The 14,654-nt window shown below is 48.4% G+C and overlaps 1 protein-coding gene across 3 annotated transcripts; it reads left to right on the top strand.

The window, feature by feature from the left end:
* The first annotated feature begins 1,644 nt into the window (after positions 1-1,644).
* On the top strand, positions 1,645-13,373 carry ARRDC3 (arrestin domain containing 3). 3 transcript variants are annotated; one of them, XM_077289041.1, is made up of 8 exons: positions 1,645-2,139; positions 7,557-7,638; positions 7,909-8,056; positions 8,566-8,668; positions 8,883-9,139; positions 9,550-9,709; positions 9,888-10,039; positions 11,106-13,373. In XM_077289041.1, exons 1-8 carry the CDS (start codon positions 1,860-1,862, stop codon positions 11,160-11,162), a joined length of 1,239 nt encoding a protein of 412 aa, XP_077145156.1. In that variant the 5' UTR covers positions 1,645-1,859; the 3' UTR covers positions 11,163-13,373. The 3 variants fall into 3 exon arrangements, with proteins under 3 accessions (XP_077145156.1, XP_077145165.1, XP_077145175.1); XM_077289050.1 differs by lacking the exon at positions 1,645-2,139 and adding an exon at positions 3,642-3,671; XM_077289060.1 differs by lacking the exon at positions 1,645-2,139 and adding an exon at positions 6,793-6,811.
* The last annotated feature ends 1,281 nt before the right edge of the window (positions 13,374-14,654 follow it).

Below are 14,654 nucleotides of genomic sequence, written 5' to 3'. Positions count from 1 at the left end.
AGTCACCGCTGTGAGTATACAGAATGGCCACTGTAACCGCGGCCCTGGCCCTGACCGACAGCCGGCCTCAATGTAGAGCCAGTGTCAGTCAGGGCTGGGGCCGCGGTTACAGCGGCTGTTCTGTATACTCAGAGCCGTGACTGAACCCGCGGCACCCCCATGACTGAACACCGAATGCTGGAGGGAAAAATAACGATAATTTTCTCCCCACTGCATTTGGTCATGTGCAGGTGCTGGACAGCATTATAACACTGCTAACCTGCAGATTAACCCCATATCTGCAGATTAAGGGCTCATACTCACTTGTGTGAGACTCGGATAAGTCTATACCCAGCGCTGCTGCCCGCACTCAGATCGGGGCGTGCGGCCACATAGTAATACATGCAGCTGCACGCTCCGCTCCTCTATGCCAAGTGCAGCGCCGGATATTGCCGTGCGAGACTCATCCGAGTCTCACGCAAGTATGAGACCTTACAGTGTCATTTCTGCTGACAGGTTCCCTTTAAAGCATGACATACCAACAAGAGAACAAAACAACGCAGCATCAAAAACGCGATAAAAAAAATGTAAAAACATTCAAAAATGCAATGAAAAACACAAGTAGCCTAATTTATGTAAAGCTGGGGCCCACGATCTGGAAGTAGCAGCGCTTTGGAAGCGGTGCATGTGTGCTGCATCCAAAGCGCTGCCGACTATTGAACGCAGGTGAATCTGCATGTGCTCACTGAACCGTGCGGAATCACCACGTCCAATACATTCGATGGGTGAAATTTGACATGCTGCGGTCTGGAAAGATGCGCCCTAGGTCAGCCTCCGTGGGTGATCCGTGGGCGTCTCTGGACAAGTAGTGGACATGGGGTTTCTTGAAATCCCATCCACTATGCTGTAACATCCGCCACTTCGACTTTGATGCTGTATAAGCACGCAGGGTCCAACCCGCAGCAACTCCGGATCCTGGGCACGTACCCTAATAGGTGCAGAAAACCCGCACCATAAAAAATTACCACTCATTGTGGGGAGGTAGGTTTAAGGAGAAACGCAAATGAACCTTTTTTTTATTTTTTATGGATAGTACAGCCGTCATATACAATCCCCATGCAGGCTCTTTAGTAACTAAGCACACATATATCTTGATAATATATTACTTCCAAAGCAAGTAGAAAAAAAACAATGAATTATTCTTAACCCCTGTAAATACAAGAAAGTTGTCTCTGATGTGTGCTTTATAATGAGGCCGACTGCAGCAGATGACTCTGCACCCTGGGGCTCCACACATAGAGCAGCCATCCACTTGCAGACCGTGCGGGACTGCTCCGGCCCTGATCATACACCCTGCTCTCTATAGTAGCACGGTGCAGTGGAGTTGATGGCTTCCCCTTTGTTATATGCAGCACTATGGCTCTATTCGCTTTTCATGCCTTACAACTATAATATTAACTCAGTTGCAGACATGTAAGTAACTGAAATTCCTGATTTAGTATAGGAAATAAACAAGCGCAGATTAAAACGACACGTCCTGCAAAGTTTTCTAGAAGAAGGAATAAAGGGCTAGGAGGAGTGGAAGTGTCAGAGGCTGGCGCCTGCGCAGAGAGGTTGTTTTTCACAGAGCTGTCCATAAAGTGAGCCGGCACACTGCAGACAGCCGTCTTTGTGAGGAGACCGCTGAGCGGAGCACTGTGACGGCAGCACTGCTGTTACCTCTCCTACCCACTGATCCCAATGACCTGCCTGCACAGCCAGCACTGACCCAGCAGTGCAACACAAGATCACATTTTATATGAGATCTTCCATTTTTACTCTTTCCTCCCCCATTTTTCCACCATTACACCGCATCTATTTTTCTACATTTTCTTACAATCATGGTGCTAGGGAAGGTGAAGAGTTTAACCATAAGCTTTGACTGTCTGAATGGCAGCCATGTCCCCGTGTATTCCAGTGGGGACACCGTCTCAGGGAAGGTAAATCTGGAAGTTACAGGGGAGATCCGAGTCAAATCCCTGAAGATCCATGCAAGAGGACATGCCAAAGTGAGGTGGACGGAATCTAGGAATGCTGGATCTAACACTGCCTACACCCAGAACTACACCGAGGAGGTGGAGTACTTCACCCACAAGGACCTCCTGATCGGCCATGAGAGAGGTGAGTGCAACAGTCTGGGGTGCCATTACTGTGTGCCCTGCTAATGGGGGAGCCTCAGTGGGCACTGGTGTATGCTCTGCTAATGGGGGACCCTCAGTGGGCACTGGTGTATGCTCTGCTAATGGGGGACCCTCAGTGGGCACTGGTGTATGCTCTGCTAATGGGGGACCCTCAGTGGGCACTGGTGTATGCTCTGCTAATGGGGGACCCTCAGTGGGCACTGGTGTATGCTCTGCTAATGGGGGACCCTCAGTGGGCACTGGTGTATGCTCTGCTAATGGGGGACCCTCAGTGGGCACTGGTGTATGCTCTGCTAATGGGGGACCCTCAGTGGGCACTGTGTGATGTGTGTGCCCTGCTAATGGGGGACCCTCAGTGGGCACTGGTGTATGCTCTGCTAATGGGGGACCCTCAGTGGGCACTGGTGTATGCTCTGCTAATGGGGGACCCTCAGTGGGCACTGGTGTATGCTCTGCTAATGGGGGACCCTCAGTGAGCACTGCTAATGGAGGACCCTCAGTGGGCACTGTGTGGTGTGTGCCCTGCTAATGGGGGACCCTCTGGGCACTGTGTGGGGTGCTGGCAGGCAGGAGTGCGGGCACTGCCCTGGTGTGCAGGCTTGTTAGGGGTCAGGCAGGGCTCCTGCACAGCTGATCTCCGCTCCAGCCCAACTTTCGGAGCTTTCTGCCGCACTATCTGCTGCGCTGCAGGGACGTTCTTGGTTGTGTGGAGATTGAATGGGAGAAGTCGTTGCCCGGGGGGAGGGGGGGAATCATCTTGTTTTTCTGAAGTTTCCAGCAGCCTTTGTTAGAAGCGGTTCAATCCTGTTTTGGGCTAGTGGTGTCGGTGGAGAGAGCAGTGAGTGGGAGGGGGCCTCCTCTGCTCTCCGGGCATTGGCTGCTTGGCGGTCAGGTGGTGCCAATGACTTCATAGCTTCCTCCACCGGAGACAGACTAGCACATCGAGAACATTACCCAACAAATGCCATTACTGCAGCCCTGTCCTCGCCTGCCTGGGCGTGTGGAGTTGCTTTATTTGGGGGGATCCTGCCTGTTGATTTGCTTTCTCTGGGTGCTGCCGATCTATGAGGACCCAGCATGTTACAGATCTGTGCCTGGTGCCAGCCACAATCCATCATGGGCGTATAATGGCAGCCCGATTACATAGTGTTACTATTCCCCGGTACTAGATGTGCAGTAGTCTGGATTCTATACGGTCACATAATGACGGATGTGAGCCGTGTGCTGCACTTTACACGCCGGAGTTTAGTTGCCGTGAGCGGCAGTGCACGGGTTAATCTTGCCCTTCTGTTACGTGCGGTTTGGCAATCCGCTCTCACACAAGCTTGGTTCTGGGAAAGGACTGGGTAGCAGCGCAAGCCGCACCTAGCAGGCTGGTGATTGGATGGCGAGCTTTTGTTAGGCTGTTGCTATGGAGATGACAGCGCGCTGTGATTGGCTGATGCTGTTGCTTAGGGCACACGGGAGCAGGTGGGGAGATGGGCGTGGTGATGACGCTGTTAACCCTCTGAGGTAGCGGCGGCTTCTGTCAGTCCTGTTGCTCTGCAGTGGGGGCACTGAGGGGATGGGGGCGCTGGGTGAGAAGGCTGCGGGGTGACGTGCTGGGTGTCAGCAGCGGCCGAATAAGTGTAGGACCTAAAGCTGCCAATATAGGTAGTGTCTGTAATGGGTCTCCATGGAGACTCCCAGACTAACTGTCACTAACCCCATTGGTGAGCACTACAGTCAGGCTGCAATGGGGACATCTGTAGGAAACCAGTGCCGCCGTCTGGAGAAACCCACCCAAACATGGCGAGAACATACAACCCCTTACAGAAGTTCCCCTTGGAGGGATATATACCCAGTGCTGCAAGTCTACGGTGCTTGCCACCATTGTGGACAGGTAGGACTGAGGCGCCGTGCAGCAGGGAGGACAGGTAGGACTGAGGCGCCGTGCAGCAGTGAGGACAGGTAGAGCTGAGGCGCCGTGCAGCAGTGAGGACAGGTAGGGCTGAGGCGCCGTGCAGCAGTGAGGACAGGTAGGGCTGAGGCGCCGTGCAGCAGGGAGGACAGGTAGGGCTGAGGCGCCGTGCAGCAGGGAGGACAGGTAGGGCTGAGGCGCCGTGCAGCAGTGAGGACAGGTAGGGCTGAGGCGCCGTGCAGCAGGGAGGACAGGTAGGGCTGAGGTGCAGCAGTGAGGACAGGTAGGGCTGAGGCGCCGTGCAGCAGTGAGGACAGGTAGGGCTGAGGCGCCGTGCAGCAGTGAGGACAGGTAGGGCTGAGGCGCCGTGCAGCAGGGAGGACAGGTAGGACTGAGGCGCCGTGCAGCAGTGAGGACAGGTAGAGCTGAGGCGCCGTGCAGCAGTGAGGACAGGTAGGGCTGAGGCGCCGTGCAGCAGGGAGGACAGGTAGGACTGAGGCGCCGTGCAGCAGTGAGGACAGGTAGGTAGGGCTGAGGCGCCGTGCAGCAGTGAGGACAGGTAGGGCTGAGGCGCCGTGCAGCAGTGAGGACAGGTAGGGCTGAGGCGCCGTGCAGCAGGGAGGACAGGTAGGACTGAGGCGCCGTGCAGCAGTGAGGACAGGTGGGGCTGAGGCGCCGTGCAGCAGTGAGGACAGGTAGGGCTGAGGTGCCGTGCAGCAGTGAGGACAGGTACGGCTGAGGCGCCGTGCAGCAGTGAGGACAGGTAGGGCTGAGGCGCCGTGCAGCAGTGAGGACAGGTAGGGCTGAGGCGCCGTGCAGCAGTGAGGACAGGTAGGGCTGAGGCGCCGTGCAGCAGTGAGGACAGGTAGGGCTGAGGCGCCGTGCAGCAGTGAGGACAGGTAGGGCTGAGGCGCCGTGCAGCAGTGAGGACAGGTAGGGCTGAGGCGCCGTGCAGCAGTGAGGACAGGTAGGGCTGAGGCGCCGTGCAGCAGTGAGGACAGGTAGGGCTGAGGCGCCGTGCAGCAGTGAGGACAGGTAGGGCTGAGGCGCCGTGCAGCAGTGAGGACAGGTAGGGCTGAGGCGCCGTGCAGCAGTGAGGACAGGTAGGGCTGAGGCGCCGTGCAGCAGGGAGGACAGGTAGGGCTGAGGCGCCGTGCAGCAGTGAGGACAGGTAGGGCTGAGGCGCCGTGCAGCAGGGAGGACAGGTAGGGCTGAGGCGCCGTGCAGCAGGGAGGACAGGTAGGGCTGAGGCGCCGTGCAGCAGTGAGGACAGGTAGGGCTGAGGCGCCGTGCAGCAGGGAGGACAGGTAGGGCTGAGGCGCCGTGCAGCAGTGAGGACAGGTAGGGCTGAGGCGCCGTGCAGCAGGGAGGACAGGTAGGGCTGAGGCGCCGTGCAGCAGTGAGGACAGGTAGGGCTGAGGCGCCGTGCAGCAGGGAGGACAGGTAGGGCTGAGGCGCCGTGCAGCAGGGAGGACAGGTAGGGCTGAGGCGCCGTGCAGCAGGGAGGACAGGTAGGGCTGAGGCGCCGTGCAGCAGTGAGGACAGGTAGGGCTGAGGCGCCGTGCAGCAGGGAGGACAGGTAGGGCTGAGGCGCCGTGCAGCAGTGAGGACAGGTAGGGCTGAGGCGCCGTGCAGCAGTGAGGACAGGTAGGGCTGAGGCGCCGTGCAGCAGGGAGGACAGGTAGGGCTGAGGCGCCGTGCAGCAGTGAGGACAGGTAGGGCTGAGGCGCCGTGCAGCAGGGAGGACAGGTAGGGCTGAGGCGCCGTGCAGCAGGGAGGACAGGTAGGGCTGAGGCGCCGTGCAGCAGGGAGGACAGGTAGGGCTGAGGCGCCGTGCAGTAGTGAGGACAGGTAGGGCTGAGGCGCCGTGCAGCAGGGAGGACAGGTAGGGCTGAGGCGCCGTGCAGCAGGGAGGACAGGTAGGGCTGAGGTGCAGTATGGAGGACAGTGCACTGGTTTGACTCCATTCACATTTGTTTAGGAGGCTCCATCAGGAACCGCCATTAGGAATTCCTCACATTTGGAGAACAAATGACGGAGTCTGACCCCGTTTTAAGGCCAGAATGGGAGCTGGGCCTCACCACCGCCACTATACACAGTGCACTGCAGGCGGCCATCCCCCTCCTTGCAGCCGGTGCCCCCGTTGGCCATGGCCCTCTGTCTCCTCACACACGGCTGTAATTAGTGATTGGACAGGAATCCGCAGCCACGGGGGCAGAACATTGCCCAATAATCCAGCGTGCTGTACAGTAGACCCGGAAGCGGTGGGCGGGCCTGAGTCACAGTGCAGCAGGTTAGGCTGCGCTCCAGCAGGTTAGTCTGTGCACGAGCTGTCTCCGCAGCGCGCCTACGTCATGTCTATGCATATGAGAGACTGGCTGAGGATCTGCTCGCACCGGTTCAGGCCGGTCCTCTCCTGCTGGAGTCTGCCTGTGATTGACAGCTCAGCACTTGTTTACCACACTGCTGCTAGTGCTGTCTTCCCGGAGACTGCTGAGCTGGCAGAGGAAAAACTTAGCAGCGTAGAAAAGAGAGTGCAGTGTGTACAGATAGGGGAAAGGACCAACATTAGTGGGACAAGCCTGACACTGCACGGATCACTCCCTCAGGGCTTCACTAGAGAAATCCTTCTCCTGTGACAGTAAACGGGCATATTGTTCTGTCCTAGAACTGGTTGTGCCGGATTTCTGCAGTATTGTCCTCTCCGGACTCCCAGAATCCGATGTCTAGTCCTTGTGATAATGGTGCACAGGTAGAGCGTGAAGGTCACCGTGCTTACTGCCAATAGGCGCCGCTCCTTAGTGTCTGGGTGGGGTGTCCCCTCCTGCCCTGGACTAGACCTCATTGTGTCATCCTATTGTTCGTTCTCGGTATTTGGGTCAGCCTCTCGGCTGCTGTTATCCCTAATAAATGCTGGTTATTTATGTAACCTTCACATCTGGACTTTCTGGGGTTAACCCTTAAATGTGGTTCTTTATGGGGGCGACTAGATGTGATAATGGGGGAATCGGCAAGGGTTGTTCACCTCGGGGGACATTATTTTCACATTTTTCAATGTATTCATAGTTTAGCAACTGGTTTTCATAAACAATTGCACTGTTTTTTTGGCTTTAACAGTCTGATTTCCTGTCCATTCAACTTTGTTCATAAATCAGCTGATGGAGGAGCTCTAAAAAGCCAACAGAGCGAGAAACTCACTGGACCATCAGAAAGAGCTCACTAACTGACTCTCAGTTGACCTATTCTGCAGTCAGTAGTTTATACTACTTTTGAAGACTAATATTTTTTAATTGACCCGAATGCCTCCCAAAAATTGGTTCATAGCCAAAAATATCATCATTTAAATAAGAAGTGTCTCCAAAGGTGGCCAACCCCGGCTGCACTGGTCATGGAGAGAAATACAGGTCCAGAGCCCGATCCAATAGTCAAATCAACAGGCAGGAGTTGGCGGCAGCTTTCCAAATGCTGATCTATACTACATCTGCTTTTTTTTCCAGATGACGATAATTCTGAAGAAGGACTGACCACTATTCTTTCAGGACGCCATGAATATGCATTCAGTTTTGAGCTTCCACAGACGTAAGTATCTTGTCCATATGATGAAACCCCCACACTCTGATCTAGAAACCCCTCACCAGACATCCAGTCCAGGGGCGGGTAGCGTAATGTAATATATACCGGGCACGGGTCTCCTCTCTAACGTCCTTCGTTAGCGACTGGCCAGGATAATGATGCCCCCAGCTAATTGTTCGGTTTGCTGAACCTAGGCCTCTGCTGCAGGCGGCGATGGGCTGTACTGATGAGCCTGTAATGAGCACTGTCACTAATTTGCCTTCCTTCCTCGCGCAGACCACTCGCTACCTCATTTGAAGGCAGACACGGCAGTGTGCGTTATTGGGTGAAAGCAGAGTTGCACAGAGCCTGGCTGCTACCAGTAAAATTAAAGAAGGAATTCACCGTGTTTGAGCATATAGATATCAACACTCCTTCATTACTGGTAAGGAATTTTGGATTTTTCTTTGACAGTAAAATTTCCCAAGCCTTAAATGGTTTTTAAAATCTAAAAATCCAATTTTTATCTACCACGCATGGCTTTTAAAGTAATAGTGAAGCTTGTACAAGCCGATGCACATAATGCTTTCTACGGCATACTGGAACCTATTGTTAACCTTTGCCTGGCCAGATTATATACTACTAGATAGATACCGGTAGATTTTTTTTTTTTTTTTCAAACGCCAGTAAAATATTGAATGGGGGAAAAAAATGTTGATTTTTTTTTTTTTTTTTTTAATATATTTAACTAGAAATAATTTTTTACCACACCCTATTTTTAGTGGCAGGACCATTTTCCGGTCCTGTGTCCCATACATCTACCTAGTTGGGGACTTGTCCTGATTCATTTTAGTAGTCTTCCCCTAAATATAAATTATTTTTTTCACTACAATGGTGTCTTGTGTATGGAGTTCTTTATATTATTACAACTAAATTTGGCCTTTTCTCTTTCAGTCACCACAGGCGGGCACAAAAGAGAAAACTCTGTGTTGCTGGTTTTGTACCTCAGGTCCAATCTCCCTAAGTGCCAAAATTGAAAGGAAGGGCTATACACCAGGTATGTGTGAAGAGAGGGTTATTTTTTATTTTTTTCTTATTACATATATTGATCGTAAAGCCTTCAAGATTAGGTAGGGAATGAAATTATCTCTTCAGCTTCTTGGTTGCTCGAAGCGAAGATAAACGTTAGTGTCGCGTAGTGGTTTGGCTTTTTATATATTACGGTGTCACTGCGGATTCCTTAAAGCCTGTGTTTTATCTCTTTCTTGAAGGTGAATCAATTCAAATCTTTGCCGAGATTGAGAATTGCTCTTCCAGAATGGTTGTGCCTAAGGCGGCCATTTATCAAACACAGACTTTCTATGCCAAAGGGAAAATGAAGGAGGTGAAGCAGCTCGTTGCCAACTTGCGGGGAGAATCCCTTTCTTCTGGAAAAACGGAGACCTGGAATGGCAAGCTGCTTAAAATTCCACCAGTATCCCCCTCAATCATTGACTGCAGCATCATCCGCGTAGAATATTCGCTCATGGTAAGTATGACCGGGTGATGCCAAATGCCCAATTAGCTGACTGCTCTAAGCCCCTGCTTGAAAGGGCAATTCAGTAACAATCTAATATTGTCATCCAAGGGGGAATATTCAATCTGATCTTAGTATAGTAATTGGTGAACCAAAGCGGGAAAAGTGTAAGCCATATACAGTGCCAGTAGGGGGCACTAAAGATCTCTAGTCTAGTAATTGGTCCACTGCTACTATGACTAGATTGCCACCAGCAAAGACTTGTAATATGGTCATTAGGTGGTCTGCGTCACTGCTGCACCCCGGGTGTGATTACTCCCTAAGAACACAGCCAGTTGTTTTCTACATAAAGGGACGATGCATAGTTTGATGCATATTTCACCTGCTTCTTTCACACTACTAACCATTTTACTTCTTTTTAGGTGTATGTGGATATTCCAGGCGCTATGGACTTATTTCTTAATTTACCTCTTGTCATTGGAACAATTCCTTTGCACCCATTTGGCAGTCGGACATCTAGTGTAAGCAGTCAGTACAGCATGAATAACTGGCTGGGTTTAGTTCTACCGGAGCGACCTGAAGGTAATTTTGCAATCCTTCTATTTAATCTTTCCAGGTGTTGCAATCACAGCGTGTTCTTCCACGTGCTGATGGCTATTAAAATGCCTGTGCAGGATCATGCGGTACTATGGAAGCATTGCTTAAAAATCTATTATCTGACGGCGATTTACAATATTTATTTTGTTCCTTTATTTTTTAGCACCTCCAAGCTATGCAGAAATTGTCACAGAAGAGCAAAGGCAAAATATGGTGACATCCAATATGTGTGATCACTTTGAGTTGGCACTTCAAGGACCACTGTTTGCTTATATCCAAGAATTTCGTTACCTGCCTCCACCTCTTTACTCAGAGGTAAGCTAGTGCTAGATATATGAATTAATATGACGGAGTCTGAACAGCTAGCCTTGTGTGAAAAGGGGTATGGTATTGATTAAGGTATCCACTCTTAGTAGGAGCATTAACTATATTGCATCTAGAACAGACGTATTGAATGTCGAGGAAAGCACCTTAGGGTACCGTCACACAGTACCATTTTAATCGCTACGACGGCACGATCGTGACGTCGCAGCGATCGTATGAGTATCGCTCCAGCGTCGTAGACTGCGGTCACACGTTGCAATCACGGCGCTGGAGCGATGCCGAAGTCCCCGGGTAACCAGGGTAAACATCGGGTAACTAAGCGCAGGGCCGCGCTTAGTAACCCGATGTTTACCCTGGTTACCAGCGTAAACGTAAAAAAAAACAAACAGTACATACTTACATTCCGGTGTCTGTCCCCCGGCATTCTGCTTCTCTCCACTGTGTAAGCAGCAGAGCCGGAAAGCACAGCGGTGACGTCAGACGTCACCGCTGTGCTCGCTTTCTGGCTGGCCGGCGCTCACAGTGCAGAGAAGCTGAGACGCCGGAGGACAGACACCGGAATGTAAGTATGTACTGTTTTTTTTTTTTACTTTTACGCTGGTAACCACGGTAAACATCGGGTTACTAAGCGCGGCCCTGCGCTTAGTTACCCGATGTTTACCCTGGTTACAAGCGAACACATCGCTGGATCGCTGTCACACACAACGATCCAGCGATGTCAGCGGGTGATCAAGCGACGAAAGAAAGTTCCATACGATCTGCTACGACGTACGATTCTCAGCAGGATCCCTGATCGCTGCTGCGTGTCAGACACAGCGATATCGTATGGATATCGCTGGAACGTCACGGATCGTACGGTCGTAGCGATCAAAGTGTGACTGTGTGACGGTACCCTTAGATGGCTCATGTCATGGAATTTCTTCAGGCCCCTTGATACGTTTCTTGATAGTGAATTCATCCTCTCTTTAGAGCTTGCTTGTGTTTGAGGTTCATGTGAAATTCTGACCTGTGTACATCTAAATTTTCATTTTTTTTTTTTTTTTATTTTCTCCTTTAGGTTGATCCAAACCCTGATCAGCCGGTAGAAGACCATCCCTCCTGTCCATCTCGCTGAAGTAATCTGCAATATTCAGCCGATGAGACTTAAGTTAACTGCCGACAATGAGACATGGCAGCCATAATGGAAGACTTTCGGAAAATACAGTTTGAGTCTCCCCTTGGAAGCTGCAAACTGAATCCACCTGTGGTCATGATTATGGCGCTTACAGCTTTGTAATACGTTTTGTGCTCCATACTTTTGGAAGTCAGACTGCCGGGCTGTCGGCACACAAAGATGCTGCGCTCTTACAGCACAGTCGAGCGGCAAGATGCCCGGCGCGTAGTGAACAGAGGATCTGGATTCCTCTCCCGCTGATCGCCACACATTCAGTGTGTATGTAGAGCAGAGTGGAATCACTACAGCTTTCCTCCTTAAATTTGGTTGTGTTGTGCACACCAAGACGCAAGCAAAAGAGACAATGCAGTGACAAATGCACTAATATATATATATTTTTGTTTGTTTTCTTGTAGCCTGGGCTCTACGTGCTTAGTATTGTCCATTATGGCTGCATGTGCACCATCTTCAGCTTGCATACAGCAATGGATTTCTTTACACCCATCAAATGCCTTCATGCCAGTTTATTGCTGTTATGGTTTACGACCTACTGTTGTAGAATAGCGACACTTCCAGTGGGTTTAGGAAAAATATACAAAAGAGCGAAAAATACAACATGAGGAAATCAGACTTTCTTTAAGATTGTATGCTTAGTTTCTAAAACATTTTGCCTTTATACTGTCACCCCAAGCAGGATTTTTGTTACAGACTTCTACAAATCACTTAATCTCAGGAGATTTCATCACTTGCCAAACTTCAATATTCTGTTTGTGTCTTTACTTTGCACTGTACAATGTGGGGAGTTATAAGGTGGTGTTGGCTAATATGCACAAGAAAGCAAAACGAAAAAAGTTAGCAAAATAAAAAAAAAAAACTCCTAGAATAATTTTTTTTTCTGCACATAAATTTAGGGCATTAATGTGGGCTGTGTTTAGCATAAATATCCAAGCGCTACTCAAATTTCAAATTTGGCCCACGGTAGATAGAAATATTATTATAATTTTTTTTTTTTTTTTTTCTAAATAACAGTGTTACTGAATCGTTTCTATACACTGAAGCTTTTTCTTGGGCTAATGTATTAATGCATTCATCACTTTCCCTACAAGATATAGCACATGTGGTGAGTGCTTGCATCAAACCAAGTCGTCCGCACAGCACTGTCTGCTGGACCCCATAGCGGAATAGTCCCGCCATTGTGTTGCGAATGTTGAAACAAAGTTACTCTTCTGACAAGGAAGCTGAACCATGAAAACTTTTGACATCCACTTTAATCCATGCTTTTTGCAAGTGTCCTTTTTTAAGCTAACTTAGTGAAGTTTCAGTTAAAAAAAAAAAATAACAAAATAAAAACAACTTCCACAGTGAAGATATAACAACTATTGGTCACGTTTTAAGTGATTTATCTGACGTCTTGGTTTTCTCTTTCTGACATAAGAGGATATAACAGTAGTTTTGACCTATTATTTTTCCTCCTTCACTGATTCACTATTCTGTTTTAAATGCTGATTTAGTTCTCATGTAATCAGCAGTAAAACATTTTTATTTTTTTTTTCTCAAAACTATTGTTCCATTTTTCCATAGATTAGAAAAAAAATGGGGAACAATTCCTGGCTTGCCTGTAAAGCTATAGGCAACGTTTATGTCTGAATAGGGTCGACCAATATTAATAGCCACTGCAAATGTATGTGAGGTTAATTAGCATTAAGGCCACTGGCACTGTATCGCATGAAATGTGGTAAATCAAAAAAAAAAAAATGCTTAAAACTTCTGCAAGGTTTGTGAAGATATTTATTTACTCTGTTTAGAGGCATTATGGTTGTGTTTTTTTTTTTTTTTTCTTTTTTATACATGTATAGGGCAGATTCTTAAAGGAAGAAAAAAAAAAAAAGTTGGCAAATAAAGCCCAGTATTCAAGATGGTTTCCTAACTAGAAACGAATGAATCCAAATTTCTAAAGAAATAAAGTGCAATATTACGTGTATGCTTATAGATACTAATCTATGGCTGTTTGTATAATTTTTTTTTTTTTTTTTTTTTTTATATAGTTTTGGTGCTGAGAAAAAAAATGTTGTTGTAAGCTCCAGTTCAAAACAAACTTCTGTGGGAAATGTTACTTTTTCCTATTTGTTCTTCCTTGTTTCAAAATAAAGTTCCTTTTTTTTTTAATAACAATGTTTGTTTTATTTCTTGAAAATACTAAGCCGATCAATTAAAAAAAATGGGTACCTAAACAAAAATTCTTGAAGTTGTAAGACTGGAACTAGACGGTGATGTTGTGTGATGGCAATTCTCAGACCGGACACGTGACCGTAAACACTTGTGCAGCTTGATGGTGCACGATTGCTTAACAGCTAAAGTTTCCACTCGTGGAGAGTCCCAAGTCGGCCTATGGAGACCTAGCAGCCATGCAATCTTATTTTAGAGCAGTAATTTTGCCATAAGACAAAAAACCCTGCATGCAATCTGCATCTAGTGACAGAAGATCAAATATATTTGGAAAGTGTCACCATGCTACACCATAGGAAATTGGTAGCCGCTATGCAACACTGATCTCCTGTCCACAAACCGTGTAACCCTAGAAGTGACACATCCTCAAACTTCTGATATGGAAAGAAACAAAGTAAAAAACAAGTAAATTTTAAAGCCCATCATGAAATCTTAGACTATTGGAGGATGACCCGTGTGAAGTTTGGTTGGACAGACTATTACTTGGCTGCAGTGAGCAACAGCGTACAATGCAGATCCGGTACTTCATTCTGAGTACATAGGTGCCTGATTGTCAATCTCTTGTTTCACAGAAAAGGGAAAACAATACAAATGTATGAAATATCAAATATTTTTAAAAGCAGTTCAATTTTTATGTAGGTCCATTATTTTCTTTCTTGTAGGTACAAATGTGTGCATTCTACTTTACAGTAGAATAACGCATGGACCACACATCCAAATATTATACATTAATTTACTCTTGACTCAGTGTTGTGTGGTTAGGCTGGGTCCACATCCGCATGGCCCCATTGAATATCATTGGTCGATGTGCGGTTCACTTTTCCCATGAACAGCGCTCCAATAATATGGTCATGTGAACCTATCAAAGTTGTTATGGGGGCTCGGCCTGGAGGCATTAGTGCTGTAGGACACGTTCGTTACCGCACTGACCCTGATTATGGACCCACTGTTCCATGGCAGTGGGCTTATACATTACAATCAAAATGTTAATTGAGAACGTTGTGTTCAGTTTCATACATTTTTACTTATCCACAATAGATACATGGGATGCACCTCCGGATGGCCACTTTCAGTGGGTCTTTCTTTACCCAAATTGTACAAAAATAAAACAAGAATAGTGCATGTCAATTGACAGCGTTCAGTGTTCCAGGTATCGTTAAGGTGTGTGTATATTTTAAATATCTCAGATTAAAACTGTTTAGTTTTAGATACCGCAGTGCAGGGTTT

This window comes from Ranitomeya variabilis, chromosome 1 (assembly GCF_051348905.1).
Source record: "Ranitomeya variabilis isolate aRanVar5 chromosome 1, aRanVar5.hap1, whole genome shotgun sequence".
Classification (NCBI taxonomy): domain Eukaryota; kingdom Metazoa; phylum Chordata; class Amphibia; order Anura; family Dendrobatidae; genus Ranitomeya; species Ranitomeya variabilis.
The sequence above is the reverse complement of the archived record's forward strand: the minus strand, read 5'-3'. Positions and strand labels throughout refer to the sequence as shown.